Source organism: Drosophila mojavensis, unplaced genomic scaffold, assembly GCF_018153725.1.
Source record: "Drosophila mojavensis isolate 15081-1352.22 unplaced genomic scaffold, ASM1815372v1 contig_136, whole genome shotgun sequence".
NCBI lineage: Eukaryota > Metazoa > Arthropoda > Insecta > Diptera > Drosophilidae > Drosophila > Drosophila mojavensis.
In genome coordinates this window covers 5,790,138-5,814,704 of record NW_025318667.1, presented here as the reverse complement: position 1 = coordinate 5,814,704, position 24,567 = coordinate 5,790,138, and the positions used below count along the sequence as shown (strand labels likewise).

At 40.8% G+C, this 24,567-nt stretch overlaps 5 protein-coding genes across 9 annotated transcripts; 3 read left to right on the top strand and 2 right to left on the bottom strand.

Annotated features, from left to right (window-relative positions):
* The first annotated feature begins 1,534 nt into the window (after positions 1-1,534).
* LOC6586022 (high mobility group protein DSP1) lies at positions 1,535-8,943 on the top strand. Of its 4 annotated transcripts, XM_002011609.4 has the most exons (7): positions 1,535-1,850; positions 2,015-2,195; positions 4,808-5,293; positions 5,371-5,532; positions 5,595-5,758; positions 5,882-6,056; positions 6,142-8,943. In XM_002011609.4, the coding sequence occupies exons 2-7, from the start codon at positions 2,172-2,174 to the stop codon at positions 6,337-6,339; spliced, it is 1,209 nt and encodes a 402-aa protein (XP_002011645.1). In that variant the 5' UTR covers positions 1,535-1,850; positions 2,015-2,171; the 3' UTR covers positions 6,340-8,943. The 4 variants fall into 4 exon arrangements, with proteins under 4 accessions (XP_002011645.1, XP_043867644.1, XP_032589056.1 ...); XM_044011709.1 differs by having other exon boundaries at positions 1,535-2,195; XM_032733165.2 differs by lacking the exon at positions 1,535-1,850 and having other exon boundaries at positions 1,942-2,195; positions 4,832-5,293.
* Positions 8,944-10,579: 1,636 nt separating this feature from the next.
* Positions 10,580-14,921, bottom strand: LOC6586021. Its single transcript, XM_002011608.4, has 7 exons — positions 14,789-14,921; positions 13,651-14,362; positions 13,497-13,588; positions 12,253-13,120; positions 11,998-12,186; positions 11,735-11,933; positions 10,580-11,619 (listed from the first exon to the last, which is right to left on the bottom strand). The coding sequence occupies exons 2-7, from the start codon at positions 14,196-14,198 to the stop codon at positions 11,005-11,007; spliced, it is 2,511 nt and encodes an 836-aa protein (XP_002011644.1). The 5' UTR covers positions 14,199-14,362; positions 14,789-14,921; the 3' UTR covers positions 10,580-11,004.
* A 359-nt stretch (positions 14,922-15,280) lies between these two features.
* LOC6586020 lies at positions 15,281-17,933 on the bottom strand. Its single transcript, XM_002011607.4, has 5 exons — positions 17,479-17,933; positions 16,923-17,232; positions 16,142-16,851; positions 15,733-16,081; positions 15,281-15,670 (listed from the first exon to the last, which is right to left on the bottom strand). Exons 1-5 carry the CDS (start codon positions 17,632-17,634, stop codon positions 15,363-15,365), a joined length of 1,833 nt encoding a protein of 610 aa, XP_002011643.2. The 5' UTR covers positions 17,635-17,933; the 3' UTR covers positions 15,281-15,362.
* Positions 17,934-20,903: 2,970 nt separating this feature from the next.
* LOC6586019 (cell surface glycoprotein 1) lies at positions 20,904-22,734 on the top strand. Of its 2 annotated transcripts, XM_044010049.1 has the most exons (3): positions 20,904-21,056; positions 21,131-21,696; positions 21,751-22,734. In XM_044010049.1, the coding sequence occupies exons 1-3, from the start codon at positions 20,955-20,957 to the stop codon at positions 22,604-22,606; spliced, it is 1,524 nt and encodes a 507-aa protein (XP_043865984.1). In that variant the 5' UTR covers positions 20,904-20,954; the 3' UTR covers positions 22,607-22,734. The 2 variants fall into 2 exon arrangements, with proteins under 2 accessions (XP_043865984.1, XP_032589038.2); XM_032733147.2 differs by having other exon boundaries at positions 20,905-21,056; positions 21,131-22,734.
* A 128-nt stretch (positions 22,735-22,862) lies between these two features.
* Positions 22,863-24,207, top strand: LOC116804632 (mucin-2). Its single transcript, XM_032733160.2, has 2 exons — positions 22,863-23,693; positions 23,748-24,207. Exons 1-2 carry the CDS (start codon positions 22,945-22,947, stop codon positions 24,019-24,021), a joined length of 1,023 nt encoding a protein of 340 aa, XP_032589051.2. The 5' UTR covers positions 22,863-22,944; the 3' UTR covers positions 24,022-24,207.
* The last annotated feature ends 360 nt before the right edge of the window (positions 24,208-24,567 follow it).

Below are 24,567 nucleotides of genomic sequence, written 5' to 3'. Positions count from 1 at the left end.
CGGTTTGAATATGCAATAAAACAAGGGCTGCCACACAAGCTTATCGCTTATCGAATTGAGCTACTCTTTTCAAATCTTATGTACAGAATTTATATATTTATATAATTCTCATCTATGTACATATACAAATATATTTAATATAATTAGATATATATTTATATATATATATATATTTTTTTTTATTAAGTTTCTGTAAATAATATTTACATTATACATATTTTAATTTATATCATTATAATTCTACTCTATATATACGATGAAAACAAATTACATAATACATACATATGTATGTACATTAAAAGATATGTACATACATATGTATGTACGTACGTTCATGTGTACATACATTTATTTAAAAACACCCTTGTGATGATCAAATAAAATCGAAGAAAATTTGTGTGTTGGGTATTTCTGACCTCACTAACACGTTCACACACAGCTGCATTATTCCAACAATGTTTCTCTCTTTTTAAAATGAGAGAGTTGGGAAGTACAGTCAGACGAGGAACGCAAAATGAAACATGTGTATGTAGCGAGAATATCATTGTGTGTGTATATCAAATAAAATACATGCACTTTTGTGTTTGTGTAAAGGCGAAAAACAAACTCATACACTCAAACAAATGTGAATGTATTGTAGGAATGGGCTGGGGATGTATACATGCTCACATATATACATATGCGTACATATATATGGACATGTATGTACGTTTGAACGTACGTGCATAAATAAATATGTATGCACAGGCACGTACATACAAATGTATGTACATAATTACTTACAACCGTATACATATGTACATATGTATGTAAGTACGTATAAATGTAAATACATACATATGTATATATTAATATTTATTTGAATTTATTTAATATATGATTTATTGCGTTTTCTGTTTATATGCAGCAGTTCCGAACAGCAGTTCGGAAAGCTAACAAACAATAATAAATATAATTAAGTAAAGGAGAGTTGGTCCACATGGACATACCATATGTACAGATGAATATACATACATATGTATGTATGTACATATACTAAGTATGTAAATATGCTTAGGTTTGTTTGTATGTACTTTTAAAGTAAGGAACATAAATATGTTTGTATGTACATATGTATGTACGTTGCCTGTAGGTACATTTTTCTTAAGACTCATACATACATACATATAGTGTTCATATGTTTGCATGAACCTTAGTATAAAAAGTAACAAGCCAAAAATGTTAAAAGGCCTGTTTCCCTCCACCACGTGTATACACACACACTGTCACACACATGCATACATATTCACATACTCAGCACTCATTGGGCACCAGGAGAGAAAGTGTGCGCTCAGTAAACTGTACTCAGAGCAGAGCACGCCGCTGTCTGCTTGCTGGTTTGCTGCCTGTTCTCTCTCTCCCTCGTTCTCTCTCGTTCCCACACACAGACAAGAGTTACTCACACAAACGCACACACTTGCGCACTCAACGCATACAGAAGTCTGGCGCTAGCCAGGCTGGGCTATGAAGCACAGTAAGGCAGAGACGGCTATTCAATTCAATAGCCTTTGCATTCGTTGTTGGTACTCTCTCTGTGTGTGTTTTCAATCAAGCGAGCGGCGCGCGAACCTCATCTTTTCCGCATTGATACCAACAAAAACACATTTACTGCAATAAAGCTGCGTTTGTGGCGTCGTTTGTTTATTTTTTACTAACTAAAAACAAACAATAACAACACAAGAAGCACCAAACTCCAAACTCGCGTTACGTTACGTTTATCGTTCCGTTCGCTGTTACGCCGATTCGCCGTAAGAATCGGTAACAAAAATTTTTTCAAATTTTACCGTGTGGCGTCTGACGGCTCTGCTTCTGTTAGTTCCTCCGTCGTACATACATAAATACGTATATACATATAAATATATATAATATATATATATATATATATATTTATATATCTGCATAATAATCAATATAACGTACATATGTACATGGAATAAACGAATGCGAGTTGCAATTGGCTTTCAACTTATTTTAGCCATTGAGTTTGTGTTGTGTGCAGTGCAAAAAATCAAAAGAGGAAGAACGCAGAAAAATACATACATATATAAAACTATTGCAAAATATATAAACTAACTCCTCGCCACCCTCAACCCCCTCAGTACGAACCATTCGCACAGTAATCGGCCAAAATCATGGAACACTTTCATCAAATACAGGTAAGCTGAAGTGCACACACACGTACACCCATACACCCATACACACACGCACAGCACACCAACCTACAGTCTTGAATATTTTTGTATGTATGTACATATGTACATATATTTGCACAAACTATTCTTGCGTTCATCGTCTATTTTGCTCACATTGCGTCTACATCATTTATTGTCGCAAGTTAAAGTTTTTTTCCCGCCAACAACAAATTAAATTGGCAAACACGCACTACTTTTAATATACATACATATAGACGCACACACAAACATATACGCATTAGCATATACATATGTGTGCATGGATGTATACATATAAAATGAGACGCATGAGAGAGTATGGAAATTTTACAATGGCCGAGTTGGAATCTCAATGCATACATGTGTGTGAGCAGCATACGTACATACATATGTACATAAGTTTTGGTTAGTTTTTCGACTTTATGTACATCACGAGCATATAAATATATATACATACATATATCTACATACATATACATTTGAGAAGAAACTAAATACGAACTAAAAGCAGGCATCCATACGACGACGCTATGCGTACATGCTACGTACATACATACATGTGTACATACGAACATATAGACACAAGAAACATTTTTATTTTGCGTGCGCATCTATGGCCGCCATTTTTATTTTATTTTATTTTGTTGCTCGTTCGTCATTAACTTATGCATTTTGTTAATTTAGAACAGCCGAAATTGCATACTACATGCGTTTTTAAGTGCATACAAATATAAAACATATGTGTATGTATATTCATATGTATGTATCTTTAACATTATAAAATTGGAAATGACATGTGCCTCGATTTTCGAATGTTGAACAGATACAAACAAGACGGTTTGTTAGTATTTGTTTCTGATACATACATATGTACATACATACATACAAATATATAGTGGCTATAAATGTGAATATATTTATGTATGTGCAAACACATGTATGTATGTATGAAAACTTGAAATATGCACACAACATTGAAGCTTGCGTAATCTGAAATTGGCTGTATGTACATACAAATGTATGTACATACAAACATATGTATGTGTATGTACATATGTAAATATGTATACGTGCTGCTCCCCATGTGAATTCTTTTCTTTGTATAGTGTCTCTTGTTTTAAGACAACTACAACTGGTATGTCTATATGTGCTTTTGTGTGTATGTGTACAAAACTCGAAATGCTTTGTCAGTTCTCTGTACGCACATACGTACATACACACTCACACATATGTGTATATGTGTTGGTTTGTGCACAAACAACTTTACATTGTAAAGAGCATTATATATTTTATTTTCTCACCGAGTCTCTCTCGCGTTCATACATACGTACATCAAATATGTACATGTGTTTGTATGTTTTGACAGTGTTGCCGTTTTTTGCATGAGTAGTTAAGACACCCCTGGCATTGAGAGAATAAAAGAAGAGCCGATAAATTGGTTCATGAACCGAATGAACCTGCTCTTTATTAAAAACGTGCCGTTTTTTCAAAAATCATTCTCAGTTGCATTTGAGCGACTTGTTTGTAAAAAGGGAAAGCAAGAAAAAAGGTGAACAGCTGATATCTATGACAAAACAATGCAATTTATTGTTTATTGTTTATAGTTTATTGTTGTTTATATGATTACGTATGAATTAACTTGTTTTGCACCCCATGCCTCACGAAAAGAGTCGCAATTTGTTTACATTTTGTACGCATTAATTGCCAATAAGAAACGTAGCGGTTGTATTATTACTGGACAAAAAGTGAATGGAATCATTGAGAATTGGAACATGCAACGCAGATGTTCGCTGCTCCAACCATTTGGAACTTGCTCATGCTCATGCGCGTTTTCACCGTTTACTGTATAAATGTACAAGCTTGCTTATGTGTGTGTGTGTCGGTGGCGGTGTCTCTATGTATGTGTACGCTTGCGTATGCATGTGTGTGCTGCTGAGCGTGAAACCCGCCAGCGACTAATGAGAGATCGTTTTTGGCGCCAAATGCCAACAAAAGCTGTGCAAGATCTGCTATGAGTGTTCTCTTAAAAATGATTTGTTTTCTTATTTATTTATTTTTATTACGTTTTAATTTTGTGTGTGTGTGTGTGTGTGCTGCGCTCCCATTTATAATTTTAATTGCAAACACTCATTGAATAGTTGCGAATGAATGTACATGCGTTCTTACATACATACATACGTCTATGAATGTGATTGTATATATGTACATATGTATGTATGTAAGCGTGTGCTTGGGGCACGCTAGGTCAGTTATGCACATGCTTAAATGCTTAAATAATAACATTCTAATTTAAATTTGAAAGTTGATGAATATATCAATAAGTGAGAACTTAATGAATTTATTTGATCAAATTATTCAACTATCCAAATGTAAATTTATAATGTTTTTGTTTATATCTAATTGGGTGATAAGTGCGACGCCGACATTGTTGTTGACTTTCCCTTTGTTCATGTTTGATGTTTAATTTATTTTGGCAACAATTGGTGTGTTTTGGCCTCGTACTTATTGAAACACCCGCACCTACACCTACATTTACACCCACACCTAAACACATTCATAACCAAAACCAACAACCACAACAACAAACTATTGATTAGCAAACAATTCAACACTATCAGCAGCAACTGGCTGCGCAGCAACAACAACAAGCGGCTGCAGTACAACAGCAACAGTTGCAACAACACCAAGTGGTTGTCCAGCAAAATCAACAGCAGGCACATCAGAATAGCTCCAACGCCACCTCCGGCGTTGGCACCCAACAGCTATTCACATACAAAATGGCCAGTAGTTTCCCCAATCCAGCCACAACAATGGCCCAGGTTGTTGCCACCTCGAATGCGGCAACCACTGGCTACGATTACCGCCTAAATATGGCGCAGGCTGCGGCAGCTGCGGCGGTGCCCGGCTCCCAATGGTGGTATCCGGCTGCCAATCAGGGTCAGGTGGATGCCAACACAGCTGCACAGCTCCAGCAGCAACAGCAGCAACAACAACAGCAGCAACAACAGCAACAGCAGCAGCAACAGCAACAACAACAGATGCAACAACAGCAGCAGCAACAGAATGTCATCAACTCAGCCGGGGTAAGTTGCTAATCAAATAATAGAAATAATTCTATTCTATTCCTTATTGTTGATATTCATATTCATATTCATTTCAGAGCCCAATGGTCAGGGGGGGCAAAGCTGATGCGAAACCCAGAGGCCGAATGACCGCCTACGCATACTTTGTACAGACATGCAGAGAGGAGCACAAAAAGAAGCATCCCGATGAGACAGTGATCTTCGCTGAGTTCTCAAGGAAGTGCGCTGAGCGCTGGAAGGTAAGCAATAACCCCATCAACAGCATAGTTGAAGTCTACCAGTTGTTTTGCCTTTCATCTAGACGATGGTTGACAAGGAGAAGAAACGCTTCCACGAAATGGCTGAAAAAGACAAGCAACGGTACGAGCAGGAGATGCAGAACTATGTCCCGCCCAAGGGTGCGGTCGTGGGCCGTGGCAAGAAAAGAAAACAGATCAAGGATCCGAATGCGCCAAAACGTTCATTGTGAGTTCGTAGCAAAATTGATTATACTAATACTACTTACTAATACTAAGAATCCGGCATGGATGACACTATGCACATTTCGAAATGGGACAATAATTAATTTGCAATTGATTCGATTTGCAGGTCTGCGTTCTTCTGGTTCTGCAATGATGAAAGAAATAAAGTGAAGGCTCTTAATCCCGAATACGGTGTTGGTGACATTGCCAAAGAGCTGGGCCGCAAATGGTCGGACGTTGATCCCGAAGTGAAGCAAAAGTACGAGTCGATGGCAGAGAGGGACAAGGCACGATATGAGCGAGTAAGTGGCAATAGTCGCATATATATACATATATTTTATGTGAATTGCTAATTAATTAATTAATTAATATTCGTTTCGTGTTTAGGAAATGACCGAGTACAAGACAAGCGGGAAAATTGCCATGTCAGCGCCCTCGATGCAAGCGTCGATCCAGGCGCAGGCCCAAGCAGTACAGAAAGCCGCGTTACTCGCCGCAGCCGCACAGCAGCAGCAGCAGCATCAGCAGCTGGATGAGCAGCACGACGACGATGATGGTGACGGTGATGATGACGAGAATCAATAGGTCTAGCAGTAAAATACTCTTCACTATTTATACACTATCCTCCGTTGGTCATCACGAACAAGGAAAGGGCGTCAGCTGATCGATAACCAGATTGACTGATGCGTGTTGAACATATATATATATATATATATATATATATATATATACCAGTATATATTGATAATATATATACACAATATATATATAGAAATATAATATTAATTTTTTTTTTTTTTTTAAATAATAAGTAATCAAATTTCCATGAATTACTGAAGGAGAAAATCACAAAGAAACCTTTTATAAGTTTTATTTTTAAGAATATAATATATAAGTATATATGGTTAGATTAAAATGACATTAATCTGTCTGCAAATCTTAATTTTGTGCTTCAATGATAAGTTTCTCCTCTTAAAACACTAAGTACGAATTATTTTATAACTTTGAAGAAATTCATCATGTCATTCTCAGCAAGCAAACACTCACACACTCACATACATAGACACGTTACCACTAAACATGCAAACATATGTATATACATATATTACGTATATTATTGGTACATATTTCCCCCATTTATTAAAGTTAGATGATTCACACCAATAATGAAACTAAGAAAATGATAAAAAAAAAAAAATACAAAACAAAATCTAAATCTATAACTAAAACTAAAAAAAAAAAAAAAAAAAAAAAAAAAAAACAACTGAAAACAAACAAAAAATGATGCGTTTACTCATTGCAGTTGCAACCACTCAATGAAACGTGATAATTTGAAATACTTAACTCAGTGGCGGGTGATATCTCTCTACATATTTAGGTATATATATATATATATAAAGATATATATATATATACTCGTAAATTATCATAAAGTTTCAGAAATACTACTACTGAAAATTATCGCAATGGATATACTGTCAGCATTTAAAGAATAACTTTTTATCAATATGAAATGACGACGAAAAGCATTCAAATTTTATATTTTCATCGGTCCAAATCGGAAATTTGAACACCTATTTCAATACATATATGTATATAACTATTTCAGTATATATATACATATATATATATATATATATTTGTACAACATTTCCAAATTGCAAAAGTGTTTCCTTTCTTCCTTGTCAAATGAAGTGAGCTCTGGCTGGAGTTGTTTTTCTGTGTAAATACATAAGAACCTAATTTAGATGTTAGATTTCCGATAGAATCCAGATGTATTATGAATATATGAAAATTGTATGTTTTTTAGGCTGTTGAAACATATACATATATACGAGTAAACTGTATTGCATTATATGAAAGTAGAAGCAGAAGCAGAAGCAGAAGCACTTGACAACGCACCCGTTGTCTTGGCCATGTACATACATATTGAAGTATTATTTAAACCATTGGGCTTATACCAATATCAGATTGTGTCTGTAAGGAGTATATAGCTTTAACAAGACAAGACAACATATACATATGTACACTAGGGGAAAGTATTGCCAATGCCTTAGAGGGACCATATAGACATGATCCTTTTATGCAGGCCAATTAACTCAGTAAAAAAAAACACACACACAGACACATAGACACACACACACAGATACACACATATATGTATGTATATGTATATATATATGTATATACTATATAGAGTAAATTATGCTTTTTTTTTGTTTTTTGATAAGACGCAATCGTGTAACTCTCTTACTCCGATGTGTGTGGCATCTATCAATAAATAAATACAAGCAGATATCGAACAAGATCTGGGTAATACGAGAGACTTCCTAATTCGTATGTATAGACTAGTAGGGATACATATTAGTTAGAATATGGCGTGACAAATCGACAAGCAAAAACAACAACAACAACAACCACAATAATGACAACTAACATATAAATCTATATATATCTAATGATATTTTGTAACATGATAGTGTTACTGCTTTATTAAGAATACCGTACACCTGATGATGGGTCACGTTATATACCTCAAAATGTATGTACAGATATTATTTTCATAAATACCATATGATTTTTTTTTTTTTTTTTTTTTTTTTTTAGTTTTTGTTTTTCGTTTTCGTTTTGCCAGAGAACAACTCGCCACCGAGATGATATTCATAGAAGTGTAGATTAGGACATATATATATATGAGTCGATATCGTTTATATATGTGTTTTAATTTTTTCTATTAAACCGTAAATCCTTACATCATTTACTATGACAATTCCAGTTCCCCGTGCTTGTTATATAAGAAACTAAACTAATACAAATAAACTTTTAGAAAAGTGATACTTTGTTTTTAGTGTATACGATATGTACGATATGCATGTACATACGTGCAGGCTCCAATGTCGGTTCTCCATATAAGCAACCTATTTTTTTTAAGTTCCCCTAAAATACAAAAAAAAAAAAAGAAGAAAATAAGGAGAAACAAAAATCCTAATACCTTTTTTTGGATTACATATTATTATTTTTATTTTTAATATTATTATTATGTATATGTAAGTGTGAAATACATTAGCAATACAATGGTAGCTACTAAGGTATTTTTTTTATTTAATTTTTTTCTATGAATTTACACAATCTTGTAAAAATAGTTAAAAATAAATATAATTTAGCTAGATGTATGCTTATGAAGGCAAATTTTGAAAAGTTTTTCTTATGTTTCTTTTGTGTCTGTTTACTTTACTTTTTTTTATTATGCAAATTTCAGGAAAGGCAGAAAGATATATGATTTCCAGATTATTAAATTTATTTTTTATTTTTATTTTTTTCTTAAAATGATTTTGATAGGATTATTTATAAAATACATCAGTGTACATATATAATACAATGCATTGATTCATATACGGTCTACAGGCATATATGTATATACATACATATAGGTATATTTGGAAACAAAAATGTGAGAACTTTCACATTTCGGATATATCTGAATAGATATAGAGGATACCGATCAGATTTCCGATGTAGTAGAAAGCGACAATATAATTGCATATATAGACACTAGGATCATTGCTCTACATATATAGAAGAAATCGACGCTGGGATCATAGCTCTAAGAATTATATATGTACACGTTCGCTGGTAAATCGTGAAGGTCTTTTTCCATTTTTGATTTACATAACTGTATATATAAACTGCAGTCCAATTTCCGATATATGTATACGCTCGTTGGGCAATAGGAGAGGACCATTCCGATTTCTGGTTTGTATAACTCTTTATATAGAAACTTCCTGTTCTACGATATCCCAAAGAGCGTGGTAATCTATAATTCTTGCTCCGATTTTTATTCTTCGACATTAGACAAGGATCTACATATACATATATCTATACAGCAAGTCCTTCAAATAGCCAGCAAGCTGATGTACCCTATTCGCTCTTTGCATATGGCAAATGCGCACAACCGATCGATTAGAGCGAGACGCAGCTATTTCAGGCATCATTGTCTGTGCTCTCTAAGTGTTACATGTTCCAAAAAACATCAGCTGTACTTTTACTAAATTAACTTTATTACATTTTTTTGGATTTAAAAATAAAAAAAAAAATACATTTTGCGCAATAAAGGTAAGCTATTTAACATAAGTAACTAACTCAGAAGTGAGAAAGGGATAGCACTAACATATAGTCAAAACATAAACTTTGCATAACTTATATAGAAAACAAATTTTTCATTTATTTTTGCTTAGCTAAAATTGTAAATTCTCCCTTACATATCTTGTCGCATCTTTAAGAAATTTTGGGTAGTTTTTTAGATTTAGCAATACATGGGATATATGCTTTAAGCTATTCAAATTTGTTTCCGAATTTTTACATCTAAAAGAATTCCAATGGGTAAGTATTTCAGTGTATGTAGAAAGAGATGGCTTACATATATCTGACACCTCTCTCTCTCTCTCTCTATCGTTCTCTTTCTATCATCGGTTGATGGAGCAAAATTTAATTTTTATACAAAACTGCAGCCTATGGAGCGCTATAGGAGCTCCAGCCACTACACCCCTTTCTTCAAAAAAATTAGTTACTAAAAATAAAATTACTTAAAGAGTAACTGGTCTATGGTCAGATTGGACTTATGTATAATATAACTTAATTTGAGTTTAGTTAGGCTTAGTTCAAGAACAGTTGAGATGGAGAGACATCTACAGAGATGCCTATAGAGCTGCTACTATTTCTAGTGTTTGATTAACTTTGTATTTTGATACATAGCTCTTAATATAACTTAATTGCTATAGCTGAAAGTAATTACAGATTGAATCAAACCCCAATAATAGACACTGGCTTAATCGTGGTGATTGCCTTCATTTATTACACGATTTGATTTTAGTTTCCGTGTGTTACAATATTAGGAGTATTTCGGTTAATCCAGCTACATGTTTGCGGTTTCTGTTTCGGAGTCTGTTTGTGTTTTGCAAAACTGAAATAGTTGTCATTGTAAGTGTAGTGTATTTTTTTTTTTTTTTTTTTTTTTTTTTTTTTTAATGCGGACTTCTTAGTTCTTCTGTGTGCTCATAGGTTTGCTAAAACTAAGAAAGTCCGAATTAATTGAAGGCAAACATTGTATTCCAAATTCCTTGTTGAGAACGCCCCCGGCTGCTTATCATACACACATTATTATCAATAATAAATAAATTATTTTAAATAAAGGATTTGATGTACTTAATTAATGATAATGATGTATACTACTTGCTGGGCATATGAGGCTACCTAATTCCAGAGCTCTCCGCCACAAATCTCGAGGGCCATCTTCTTGCGGAAGTACTCCATGTGCTCCTGGGAGAACGTGAGCGACTTATTGCGTGTTATATACTCAGCGAACATACAGCTGAAGACACCGCAGTCACTGCCATTGGTCTGATGGGGCACATTTTGGACATTTTCGATAATGAAGTCGCTAGTATCGAATGGCTTCTTGCGCTTGTCCAACGACTCCTCCAGCAAGTAGTTCTCCAGGGCGCTCAACACCTCCGAATTTGGTTTACCCATAGAATCATAATAGCGTATGGTCTTATTTTTCATGTGTATAATGGCCATGCACCAATGGACGTTGCTGACATGCACCGGCACCGGAATAATATCCTTGCTGAATATATCAACCTTGCGAGTCCAGCGCTTCACATTGCCGTAGCCGCCCTGCAATAGGCGCGGCACAAAGAACGTATTCATGGCATACACGCTGGGCAGCTTGCCCTCATTGCGCTGGGAGCGATCAGTTAATAGATTCATATAGAAGTTGATAACTTCATCGTTCAGCCAGGAACTGCCAGACAGAGTGCGAATATCGTTGCGAGTAATGCTGAGGCTAAACTTCGAAATAAGTACCTAGTAATAGAAAGAGAAGGAAAGAGAGAGAGAGAGAGAGCGAGAGCGAGATGGAGATAGAATGTGACAGTTCATGTGAATAAATTTGCAATTTTCCTATCAAAATGAAATTTACCTGGTCGGGCTTGCCGAATATCAGCTCATTATAGCGCTGCTGATGGGCATCGGTCCATGGAATAAACTCCGGTTTGCTATCCTCCTCGACCGAATAATTTTCCAACACAAATAATGTGTGGCCGACAAAGCGTCGCTTGGCAAGGCTCTCACGCAGCCCTTGCTCGAATGCGCGACGTTCCTCAGTTCGCCTTTCAGCTCTGCGAACAATTTACATATACTTAGATAGTTGACAAACCTTTAATATTAATTGCAATTACGTACTCCTGAATCACCAGGTTCTTAGTGCGATTCACCTCCTCCTGTGTCTTGGTGCACTTCTGGCTAAATACATTACCATAGTTGTCGTCGAAATAGATCGACTTGCTGATGCGAAACTGCAGTGCTTTAGTGCGTGGCATTGGTAACTCTTTAGACGACGACGACGGTTGCGGCTGCGAAATCTGTTTCGAACTAAATGAAACAATGAATTAATGTTCGACTTTGCCAAAAGATAGCACTGTCATGAATGTCACTCACTTTTCCGATAGTTGCCCGGGGACGTCATCTACGATACTCGGGATTGACGGCTTTTCGACATTTGTGCTGTTGTCAGTGTTGTCGCTCTTCAAGTAGCTCTGAATGGGAGTTGCCGGCACTTTTGTGCTTAGTGGGTCGGCTGACTTAACTGCATCCGCTTTCGAATTGAAATTTAAGAGCTTAGCATATTCGGAGCGTCCAGCCACACCGGACTCGGCCTTGTTCTTAATATAAGCGCGCATCCAGTCAGTGTTATTAAGGCTAATCGGACGCAACGGCGGCGGCGGCGGTGGCTTTTCCTTTTCGCGTGCAGCGGCGGCACGCCGTGCATATTCGCGATCATGAAGTGTTAAATTATTGATCAGATTGACATACTGATTGTGCTCATTGCGCTGTTCCTCTAGCGCCAATATGGAATCTTTTCCAGGACCTCCCGACTCAAACATATTGCTGCTGTGCCCATTTAGGCGCGCCTCGGACGACGCGAGGCTACTAGAGGGACGCTGGTAGTTGATGTTGCTCGAAAAACCGTTTGTGCCGAAACGCAAGGCGTCGGAGTAGAGCAAGTTGTTACGTCTAGCTGACGAGATGCGTCCAAACTCATTCTGACGCGCCGCCGGCTGCCCACTTGTGCCCAGACGATCAGCGAACGTTTGGTACAAGTTACTCTCATTATGCTGCTGATCGTCCGAGTCGGACAGATCTATCGGCGATGTGGGCTGTGTGTTGCGGACATTCACTTGCCGTGTTGGCGGCGTGTTAAATATCGAGAGGCGCTTCGGCTGCGACTGGAAGGCATTGCGATTGCTGTTGTTGTTCTCTGGCTCCTTGCGCTGGGTTGGGTTTGCCATACGGCAAAAATTATCAACTGTGGAGAATACAAAACAATTTCAATACTAAAGAGACTTTCATAGTCAATTTTGAGATGATTGATGACTGATGAATGGATGGAGGGCTTTTGGTACTTACAATTTAACTAAAATATAATATACAAAATAAAAATAATTTTGTTTTTATTTTTATACAAAAACATACACATTGCTTTTGACAAATGTTTATATCATATATTGTAATACATATATGTATAAAATGAGATCATTATGAAGGGAGCTGAGTTGATAGGGAAAATTCGAATTCAGTGATTTCAATGGAGTACACTTGGCCAGGACATTCTAATTTTGAGTTAATTTCTTGATTGGATTTCCTATTTCCATGCGAGTTTTCTTCATCTATCTGGTACTTACCGTCATTCGGCATATATTTAGGAAATGTATTATCCACGCGGCGATATTTGATCAACTGTAGAGTTTCACCCTCGCCAGCCAAGCTTGGGTAACTGTAATACAATATATGAAAATTTTACTAATGTAAACAATTATATTGCATTGATGGGCTTACGATCGTTTGCGACTACGTTCGCTGTCTTCAGCTGGAGTATTGGGTGGCTCCTTGCTGTTCTTCGAATTGCGGCCGCCGCTTGGCAACCAGTGACGTATCCAGTTAATTATATCAAAGCCCATCGGATCGAGATGTGGATTGGGTCCGCCTCTGACTTTTTCGATTTTGGTTGATAGGGTTTTTATTTTCAAATCGATCTCATTCAGCAATACAGACGTTTCGTATGCAGTCGCTGGCTCAGTTCTAATGGAAGTCACCAGATAATCGCGTACATCGTTCAGCTTAGTCAGTAACAGCAGAACGGCCCAAAGACTGTTCAAATGTCGACCCCGGCAGGTTTCCACAATTATGTCAAGTGCACGCTGTATGACTGCCAAGCGCGGATCCGATTCCGGCTTCGTCTTCGTTACGTTGCTAGTTGATGCAAATGCCTCTTGTTCCAAGTCAGTTGCGTTTAATAGCTGTTCCTGTTGACTTCGCGATGTAGAATTGTAGATTGATGTAATTATGGAGTTGTTTGAAGGCGGAAATTCAGGGCCATTTGTCATCGATGCAGTATTCGAATAGATCGGGAGCCCAACACCGTTGAATGACAGCGCCAGCCCAGGATTACAGTTGGCTCCACTGGCCGCCACAATTACTTGACTAGGTAGTATATTGGTTGGTTGATTTGCGCACACCTACTAAAGTGTGCACAGCTATAGACTGAATGCTAACAGGGAGAAACAATGCAAACGTTAGTTCATCATGCACCCGAACATGGCCGCCATGCGACGTCGTTGCCAAAACCTTGCCAGGAGCCCATGTGCATCGGCGAATTTTGCGCGCCGCCTGGGCACAACAACAACGGCAACAAGAGAAATGAGTAAAAGAAAACGCAGATACCACAATATGTCCATGTACGAAACAAACAAAATGCTTGTGCCACAAACAAAACAACTTGTGCTATAGCTATTGCATTGCGAATTCAACACGCACTTCTAACGAAACTGCAGAATTTTACAAGTGAAGTTAATTTAATGCCGGTTGATGCTAATTCGACGCCGCTCTTGAAATTTGCAGTTGCGCTTTAAAACGTACGCGTCCACATATATACAAATGCACCATATATTGTATTGTTGCATGGACATGCACTTACCTCTTGTTTAGAGTTTATATACGAGAAATTTGAAAAGGCATATAAAGTTTACAGTTTTTTCAGAATTAAAAATCTAATCTCCTAAAACTAAGCGTGCTGACTGCCTCACATATCTATAAAGCAACCACATCAACACAATACAAGAATACCAAAAAATATACCAAACAATAAATACCGAACAGAAATCAGTATTTATTTTTAAATGTCGTATAGTGTTTAATTTTGAGGTTTTCATTGAATAGTTATTACTTTAAAAATTGTATGATATTTTAATTTTATTTTTTTTGTTAGCTATATTCAATATTAATTAAAAAGTATATAATTTTTTGCAAATCTGCTCTGTGAAATGTATTTTGCAACACTAAATGGCTGTGCGGAAACGTATCGAATATCGATAACTCAAATGTGGCCCGCTCAAAATTGAAAGCGTGTGCGCCATATTGTTTTATTTATTTTTAAAAATGAATTTATGCTACTACTTATATATTAACATTTATAGATATATGTATATACGTTTTATTAGAAATCCCCAAACGTCAAGGCCAGATACTATGCACAATAATGCATCTCACTGTTAATCCTTGCTTTGGCAACAGAAAAACAAAAAATTCCACAACAATGTTGTGGATCCATACAGGGCGCCCGCAAGCCCCACCGTTGCCTGGAACGTGTAGTGGACGACGACCCAATGGGCGAGAGCGCCCCAGATGAGTATCAGCAGACCGTTGGTGAAGTGCACCGGCCGGCGAATGGCCGTCCAATTGGCACGCGTCATGCCTAACTGGAAGACCATCTCCTGAAGAAATGCTGTGACCACCTGGCCGAAGCCCAACAGCACAGCCGAAACGCTCAGCAGCAGCTTGGACGTGGAGAAGCTAATAACTGCAGAATTGTTAATAGTAAATGACAGTAAAAGGTGATGATGCCACAATCCAAATGCTTACAAATGAGCGCCAGACACTTGCAGATGCTGCCAAACGTGAACCACTGCAGCTTCCTTTTGAACAGGCTCGAGCCAAAGCGCGGCGTCATCAGCGAGAAGCACATCCAGGGAAAGGCCAGCAGCGAGAAGAGGAATGGTATTTCGGCGTTCTTCAGCGCGTGATGGCTAACAGCCAGGCCCGGCAGCACCGTCAGGCACATCACGTAGCTGAAGATGTCCGCCGAGATGAGCAGTGTGGTGGCATACAGCTGCGGCACCAGCAGCGCCTGCTGCAGCGGCATCACAATCTTATCCAACAGATTCCACCACAGGTGCGATGTGACCGCCAGGGACATGCGCCGAATGCGATGCTGCCAACAAGCAAAAGATGAGATCACATTAGATTACATCAGAGAGGCTACCATGCTTACCAGATTCGCATAGGCCTCGGGCAAGGGAGAGGAGCTGCCGGTGGCGCTGGTATTCTGCGGATTCTGCGAATAGAGGCGACCATTCGAGTGGGACTTGTGCAGCATCTGCGACTGCGATATGCTGTAGTTGTCGATGGTCGCATTGCTGGAGCGCATGATGGACACCGTTTCGTCCTCTTCGGGTATTATCTCCATGATTTCAACGCCATTCGGATTCACATACGTGACATACGCCTCATCCGTGGCGAGCATATAGTTGCTGTGCGTGTCGACGACGGCGGCGGCCACAGCTGAGGCTGGCGCTGCGTTCGTCTGCATCTCTGTGGCCGGATTGCGCCAGGACATGGGCGTCTCCAGGCCATCCATTTGATCCGCCACAAAGATGGCCGCCAGCGCGGCACGCAATGGCAGCGCACCGAAGCCGGTCTCCGCCTTGATTACTGAGATCCGTTTGGTTGTGAACGCATCCTCGCGATGCTTGGTGATGATCAGGCTGAGCGGTATGAGATTCACCAGCATTGCCGACATCAGCACAATGGACTGCGCGGTGCCATACAGGGTGCGCAGGCTGGTGAAGACGAAGGACAGAAAGAGCTGACAGAAGGCCTCGCCGCACAGATGAATCGTCTTCCGCACGTACTTGTCCTCGCGCGGACGCACTGCCTCCAGTATGACGTGCGTCTTCCACTGATAGAGACTGGCGCCGATACCTAAAAGGCCATAGGGGCATTTCAAACTGGGATGCTGGGAGCAGCAGGCACAGCTGGCACAAACGACTTACCCGCAAAGCAGCCGTAGAAGACAATGGCCACGGTCTGAGTGGTGGTGGTGACCACGACCCAGGCGGATGAGAAGAAGATGCCGCTGATCATGAGTGAGAGGCAGGCAATCAAGGTGGCCAGCAGAAAGATGCGTCTGTATTGAACTGTTTCGCGTGCCCGGCCGCTATACTCTGTGTCCAGGTGCTCCATAATGGAGCGGCAGAGCTCTCCGGTGGCCTGGTAGACGATCGCTGGCCAAATGCGCAGCACCAGATCCTTGTCCGATTCCACGACGTTGCCATACAAATAGGCTGGCGTTGCCAGAAATGCCTAGAAAAGAGAACGACGAGTGAGAGGAGGCAGAAGATAGATGAGTCGAGGGGGAGGGGGGAGAGAAAGAGACAGAGACCGAGCAAGTGAGACTTGAACTAAGTGCAAGACAATAAAGAGAGAGGCGGAGAGAGACAGAGACAGAGAGAGAGAGAGAGAGGTGGCAGAGAGAGCTGGAGAGAGCGGATGATAGCAGGAGAGAGGGAGGAGGGGAGAGAGAGAGAGAGACTTGGCTGATATATTTACGTGTATGGCAAAGCCGCAGAGCATATACTTCTGTTGTATGTGCTTCTTGACCACCCGCCGCCGTTGCACTCCGGCTGTGGCGCGGGCAGCGGCACGACGTACGGGTGCACCAGCAACTGGTGCCGCAGCCGCTGCTGTCATTGGCATTGTTGTCATGCCCGCCGTTCCCGTTGCCGTTCCTGTTACCGTTCCCGTTCCCGTTACTATTCCCGTTCCCGTTCCCGCTTATATTACTTTTCCCTGGAAAATTGCGACCGTTTTGTGGATGATCCCGCACAGTTTGCTTTTCGTATGGAATTTGTGTGCTGGTACTGTGTGAGGCGCGTCGTCTGGCCGTTAGCATTCATCATTTACCAAACCGAAACCCGTTTAGATAATGGCGAAAAAAAAAATAAATAAAATTGTGATAATAATCGCGCTTATCACATTGAAGATATCTCTGCGTACCAACACCCCCACAGAGGACGCATGCACAGTGTGTGTGTGTGTGTGTGTGTGTGCATGTCTATCTCCCTGTGTGTTGGGTGTGGGTGTTTGTGTGTGTGTGTGCCCGAGATTAACGTCAGATACATATGTAAAAAAGAAAAAAAAAAAAAAAAAGAAAGAGAAGAAAAATAATCGTTCGTCTTTGTTGACGTTGTTGGCTCTCCTGCAGCTCCGGCCACCAAACGCCAGCAGAGGACTATGTTTATGACCACACGCCAGCTGATCAGACATCGCACTCTGATAACGCGCAGCATACGATCCGGTAATGGGAGCCATTCCGAGTGCAACGTTGCCAGCAATTGTGTTACAACACACACACACACACACACACACACACACACACACACATACATCAGAAGGCTGTTCAAAAAGAAAACATGGAAAGCTTCATTCAATTGAATATTAAGATTAGGCCAAGAGGCAATTAAGGCAATCAGAAGTCGTTCTGTGAATGACTCCGTTTAAAATATACTTACATCAATTATGATTCCTTAAAATCCTATATAATTATTATTTGTCAGTGAAATGCAGTGAAACGCAGTGAAGTGAGCATATTGGGTTTGTGCAATATTCGTCTTGCGGTTCGTCCGTCTCTTCGTCTCTCAGTCTGTCCGTCTGTTCGTATGAATGCAAATCATATCGACGCCTTGAGATTTCGACCATGTGTATCCACTAATTATTATTTTTTTTTATTTTTTTTTTATTTATTTATTTGTTTTGCTTTAATTTATAAATTATTTTTATTTATTTATTTATTTATTTTTTTTTTTTTTTACATATTAGAAATATGTTCTCATTCCCGAAATACTTTGCCTTTATTTCTTTTTGTTCTTAATTTATTATTTTTTCGTTAATGTATGAATGATTTTTATTTACTTATTATACTCATTCACGAAAGTGAATCAGTATATTGGTTTTGTGCAATGTCCGTCTTGCTGTCCGTCCGTCTGTCCGTCTGTCCGTCCGTCCGTCTGTCCGTCTGTCCGTCTGTCCGTATGAACGCAATCTATTTCGGCGCTATTGAAGCTAGAGACTTGAAATTTGGAACACATACTCGTGTATATCTCCGATTTATAAAGTGTTAAAATTTTCCCGATCCGCCCACTAGGGGCGTGGCAAATCGGAAAATGCATTTTCCGATATACCAGAAATCATGTTTGTTGAAGAGCTAGAAAGCTGAAATTTGGTATGTAGGTCCGCGTTGACCACCCAAGATCACGAGCTATGGCGGATATATCTCCGCCCATTGGGGGCGTGGCAAATCGGATAAAACTGTATCTCCTAAAGTTGTAAACCTAGAATGCTGAAATTTTGCACGTCAGCTAATGGTATGATTCTATAAAGTCTGAAGATAAATTACAAGTCTACGCCCATTGGGGGCGTGGCAAATCGGACCTGAAGATATAGTGATTTTTTAAATTCTCCTATATTTTGGACACTATTGATGGCAGAGACCTCAAATTTTGTATATATACTCGGACTGATCACCCAAGACCAAAAAGTTTTGTCGGATATATGTCCGCCCACAGGGGGCGTGGCAAACCGCAAAAGTTTATATCTCCTAAAGTATAATAGCTAGAAGCTTCAAATTTAGATAGTTGAGTTACTGGTAGCCTCCTCTATCGATTCCCCAAAAATAATTTTTACGCCTCTTTAGGGACGTGGCATATCGAAAAATACCCTGTAATTTTCACATTTTTTGAGGGTAAGCATTCAAAATTTGCAGTTAGGGTACCGTTATCTCTTTCTAAAAACTGACCAAAAATGAGGTGTCTACGCCCAGTTGGGGCGTGGCAAATCGGAAAAACCTGTATATTCTACAGTATTAGAGCGAAACTTAACTACTAAATTGTTGATGGGATGTGAATGAGTATTCTGCAGTCGGTAACGCCCGACTGCAACGTTCTTACTTGTTTTTTATTATTTTTATTTTTAAAATTTATTTTTTTTTTACATATTAGAAATATGCTCATATCGTCGAAATACTTATTATTATTATTTATTTATGTTTTCTTTTATTTATAAATTAGTTTTGTTTATTCATTATTTTTTAAAGTTTATTTGTACATATTAAAAATGTAGTATCAAATGTAAAATATTCTTTTTGAAATAAAAATAAATATACAAATTATATATATTTTAGAAATCTAATATCCGCCTACAATCCACCTCATAATCTACTAGCCACAATTTCATAATGACCAACTCTCGACTAAGCAAACTAAATTTAGACGAAGAAACGTTATCAGTCCATGAAGCCAACTGCATGATCCCTGCTCAATGATTCATGGGAAACGTATATTACTTTGAGCATAATCATTTCAAATAGTACTTTGGCTAACTAATCTGGGGAATAAAGTAGAGCAAACACGGTCTTAAGTAGATAGTGGAATAAGCTAATCTATGTGTTTATAATATATTAAGCAAAACTTTGTATATCCAAATTGTTTTAAAGTACACTGGAAACTGTGATTAAATGTAAAATTATGAAATTGCCGTGATTCAGACTTGTTGTTTTCATCACTTCCAATGTCAACACATGGCCATAAATATTGTGGACAGGTAGGTGGTAGGTGGTTGGGTGTCGGGCGTGTCCGATTGGAGCTCAGCCAAATTGCAGATGCATCGGAGAGCGACAGAGGTTGACCTCCTGTACGGCGCTTATCAAGACAATATCTTTACACACTTCCGTTTCACATCCGCGGACAGAGCAGCGCACTGGGCGTGGCGGCTGCCTCTATTCGTACAGGTGAGTCTTTATGGGTTTACAACTGTATTTTGCGCTGATGGTGGTGACGTTAAAGCAACAGGTTTTATTTGCGCTATATACTAAAGTCGGCCTGGAGCTGTGAGATAGGGCCAATCGTAATTAGGCGCTAGGGTTGATAAGACCCAGCATCCGGCGACCAGATTCTGCTATAAAATAGAGTGTGGGTAACACAAGTGGCTCATACAACGATCGACCGAAGTTAGCCACAGGCAACACGACGATGACGACAACAACAACCAGAACAACAATCAGAACAACGATGACAGCGAGACACGGATTCTTCTCGACAGCCACCGCGGTGCTGCTGCTCTGCGCAGCCCTGGTAAGAGATCCGGCTGCATAGCTGCGAGTTCGGAATGTGCGGATAGCTGACCTTTGACTTTCCATTGATTACAGCTGCTGACCAAGTCCTGCGGCGTTCAGGCCCTTAGCGGTGCTGGTAGCGGCGATTTGGCCTGGAGCGAAACAACAACGCTTGCCGAGGGTAGCGGTTGGGAGGAGACGATCATTACCACACCACAGCCTGACGAGTCCACCGTGCAGGAGGAAGTGACAACGGATGCCATTGAGGAGCTGGACACTACAACAATAGCTGTCGAAAATCCACCAGAGGGTGGCGTAGAGACAACTACTGCTGCCGCTGAGGATGCGGAAACCACGCTCAGTCCCAGCGAGCCGGAGGCAGAGACCACAGTCGCACCCAATGAGGAGTCATCCACATCGAGCCCCAGCGAGCAGCAGCCAACTGATGGCCCCAGTGGAGAGCCCTCCACTTCGGCACCCAGTGTGGAGCAGACCACTGGCAGTCCTAGCGAGGAGCCAACCACTGGCAGTCCTAGCGAGGGTCCAACCACTGGCAGTCCTAGCGAGCAGCCAACCACTGGCAGTCCTAGCGAGGAGCCAACCACTGGCAGTCCTAGCGCGGGTTCAACCACTGGCAGTCCTAGCGAGGAGCCATCCACATCGAGTCCCACTGAGGAGCAGTCCTCTGCCAGCCCCGGCGAACAGCCATCCACATCGAGTCCCACTGAGGAGCAGTCCTCTGCCAGCCCCGGCGAACAGCCATCCACATCCAGCCCCATTGAGAGCTCATCCTCTGCCAGCCCCAGCGAACAGCCGTCTACTTCCAGCCCCATTGAGAGCTCATCCTCTGCCAGCCCCAGCGAACAGCCATCCACTTCCAGCCCCGGCGAGGAGCAGCCCACAACTCCAGAAGAAGAGGCAGGCGCCACCACCATTGCACCCACACCACCGGCACCGCCCGCATTCACGTGCGAGACCCCTGGTGTGTTCGCCCACATCAGCGGTGACTGTCAACGCTTCCATAAATGCGTCCAGGATGCTCCTTTGGGTGCGCTGAATGAATACGACCTGGTGTGCCCTCCGCTGTTGGCTTTCTCGCCCGAGTACGGCCGTTGCGTGCGCGACGTCTCGGCGTGCGACAATGATGCATTCGTTTGCGCATCTCCCGGACGCTTTGCAGGCAACGACTCCAGCTACTACTACAACTGTGTGGTGAGCTTGCGCGGTGGCTATCACAAGTACATTGTGCGCTGCTCGCCCGGCCAGCGCTTCGAGCCATTGATTGGCCGTTGCTGGCGCTACGATTGGACAGTTTACCAGCCCGGACAGGCGTATGAGGCCGAAGATTTGGCCGCCATCAAGCAGGAACAGAAGCAGCTGAAGACCGAGGAGAAGCTGCGCAAGAAGGCCGAAAAGATCAAGGCCAAAGAGCTGCTGAAGCAACAGAAGCTGGCCGATAAGCTGGCCAAAAAGGCGGCCAAGGAGAAGGCAAAGCAAGAGGCCAAGGCCAACAAGCCTGTGTCCATTGAGAGCGTCGAGTCCCCCGAGGTGCCCAGCATCGAAGAATAATCAGGCCCAGTAATCCAGTTCTAATCTATGTTGGTGTATAGCGTAGTCTCATTAAGTTATGGTTGTTAATTTCACATTTTTTTTTCTCCCTGTTTTGCATGAATAAAGACAAAAGTTCTTTAACAAAATGGTTTCAAATGCTTTTGGTCAACAAAGAGCGCCCTAGACGGTGCGTTTATCAGCTAATCAGCCGCAATCTTAACGATTGTCAAAAAGTTGTTTGTGGCCGACTATAAAAGAACCGAACCAAGTGCCCATCCAGTTAGTCTGTCGAAACAAGTAACGAATCGCAAGAGATAATACCATCAGAGGAGCGAATTGAGCAATAATACTCGAATATGTTTATCATTCAATTGGCACTTAGCGCCACCTGCCTCGTGCTGCTTGGAGCTGTCCACGCTGACTACCTGACGGTACCTTGCAGTGGCACGGATTTCATTGCCGACGGGGACAATGCTAACGGATTCTATGCGTGCGTTCCATCAACAAATGGGGGCTACCATCTACTTCGGCTGAGATGCCAGGATAATATGGTTTTCGATTCGGAACAGGCTCAATGTGTTGATCTTCAGCGGGATGCAGTCCCAGCTGCTGATGGTGGCGACATTGAGAACCCCACAATTCCACCAGGAAATTTAGATGAGAGTACTTCCGAATCCCCTCCAGAGCCTTCAAGTCCCACTGCAGCTCCCGAACCATCAAATCCGACTAATGCTCCCGGAACAAGCGGAACAACGGTTGCTCCTGAACCCAGCGAACCAACAAATGCCCCCGGAACCAGCGGAACAACGGTTGCTCCTGAACCCAGCGAACCAACAAATGCCCCCGGAACCAGCGGAACAACGATTGCTCCTGAACCCAGCGAACCAACAAATGCTCCCGGAACCAGCGGAACAACGATTGCTCCTGAGCCCAGCGAACCAACAAATGCTCCCGGAACTAGCGGAACAACGGTTGCTCCTGAACCCACCGGACCCACAAATGCTCCCGGAACTAGCGAAACAACAGTTTCTCCTGATCCCAGCGAACCAACAAATGATCCTGGAACCAGCGGAACAACGGTTGCTCCTGAACCAAGCGGGCCAACCAATGCTCCCGGAACTAGCGGAACAACGGTTTCTCCTGATCCCAGCGGACCAACAAATGCTCCCGGACCTAGTACCACAACTGAAGCTCCCGGAACTGGATCGACCACCCCGGAACCTGAAATAGTTTGCGCAACAACTGGATTCATGCCCAAAAATGGAGATTGTTATAAGTTCGTATATTGCTTTGAAGACGACAATGGTGATATACACCCGGTAGTTCAACAGTGCGTTAATGGGCAGCAGTTTGATCCAGGCTGCGGATTCTGTAGGTTAAACTACGACTGCACCAAGGCTTCACCTAATGGTGAATGCAATGTAGAGCAGTGAGAAATCAGTGCAGAATTTTAATGATGAAATAAATATCCCACTGTGTGTACAATTAAGCAATGCATAACTATAGCAACCTATTATTTTTTTTCAATCCCTGTGGAATTTTTTTTGTATTTTTTTTTTGTTCAAATGAATAAACTTTAGTCTAATTGATGTTAATTGATTGGATATATCTATCATATATCTCATATGCGGAATCAGTAATCAATTCGCTTTTAATAGAAAATGCTCAAGTGACCATGATAAGAGGACGTTTTAATTTTAAAATTCCGCCTAACTGACTGTCTGCCGTATCTTATCGATGGCACTTGATGAGCTCTTTCAATATTTGGGTCCAAATTTGGACAACAAAATGACGAGCTACTGCTCTGAGCGCCACGTAGCCATTCGAGCCAGATTGTAAGAACATGACTTTATTAGACCTACGATAAATCAAACAGTGCCACGAATGATCCGCTCTTATCTCTCTGCATAGTAACGAAAAGCTGGGCAAAAGCTGGCCGGCAGAATCTGCCTAAATTCCTTTCGAGTGCAATCTTTGTG

Coding starts and splice junctions, on each gene's coding strand:
- LOC6586021 (XM_002011608.4), bottom strand. CDS start 14,198: ATGACAAATGGCCCTGAATTTCCGCCTTCAAACAACTCCATAATTACA. Junction 13,589..13,650: donor GAACGTAGTCGCAAACGATC/GTAAGCCCATCA, acceptor ATTGTATTACAG/TTACCCAAGCTTGGCTGGCG. Junction 11,934..11,997: donor AAGAACCTGGTGATTCAGGA/GTACGTAATTGC, acceptor AATTGTTCGCAG/AGCTGAAAGGCGAACTGAGG.
- LOC116804632 (XM_032733160.2), top strand. CDS start 22,945: ATGTTTATCATTCAATTGGCACTTAGCGCCACCTGCCTCGTGCTGCTT. Junction 23,694..23,747: donor CCTGAACCAAGCGGGCCAAC/CAATGCTCCCGG, acceptor CAGCGGACCAAC/AAATGCTCCCGGACCTAGTA.
- LOC6586022 (XM_002011609.4), top strand. CDS start 2,172: ATGGAACACTTTCATCAAATACAG. Junction 5,533..5,594: donor AGTGCGCTGAGCGCTGGAAG/GTAAGCAATAAC, acceptor CCTTTCATCTAG/ACGATGGTTGACAAGGAGAA. Junction 6,057..6,141: donor ACAAGGCACGATATGAGCGA/GTAAGTGGCAAT, acceptor TTTCGTGTTTAG/GAAATGACCGAGTACAAGAC.
- LOC6586020 (XM_002011607.4), bottom strand. CDS start 17,634: ATGACAACAATGCCAATGACAGCAGCGGCTGCGGCACCAGTTGCTGGT. Junction 17,233..17,478: donor TCTGCGGCTTTGCCATACAC/GTAAATATATCA, acceptor TCTCTTTTCTAG/GCATTTCTGGCAACGCCAGC. Junction 16,082..16,141: donor CCGAGGCCTATGCGAATCTG/GTAAGCATGGTA, acceptor GCTTGTTGGCAG/CATCGCATTCGGCGCATGTC.
- LOC6586019 (XM_032733147.2), top strand. CDS start 20,955: ATGACGACAACAACAACCAGAACAACAATCAGAACAACGATGACAGCG. Junction 21,057..21,130: donor TGCTGCTCTGCGCAGCCCTG/GTAAGAGATCCG, acceptor CATTGATTACAG/CTGCTGACCAAGTCCTGCGG.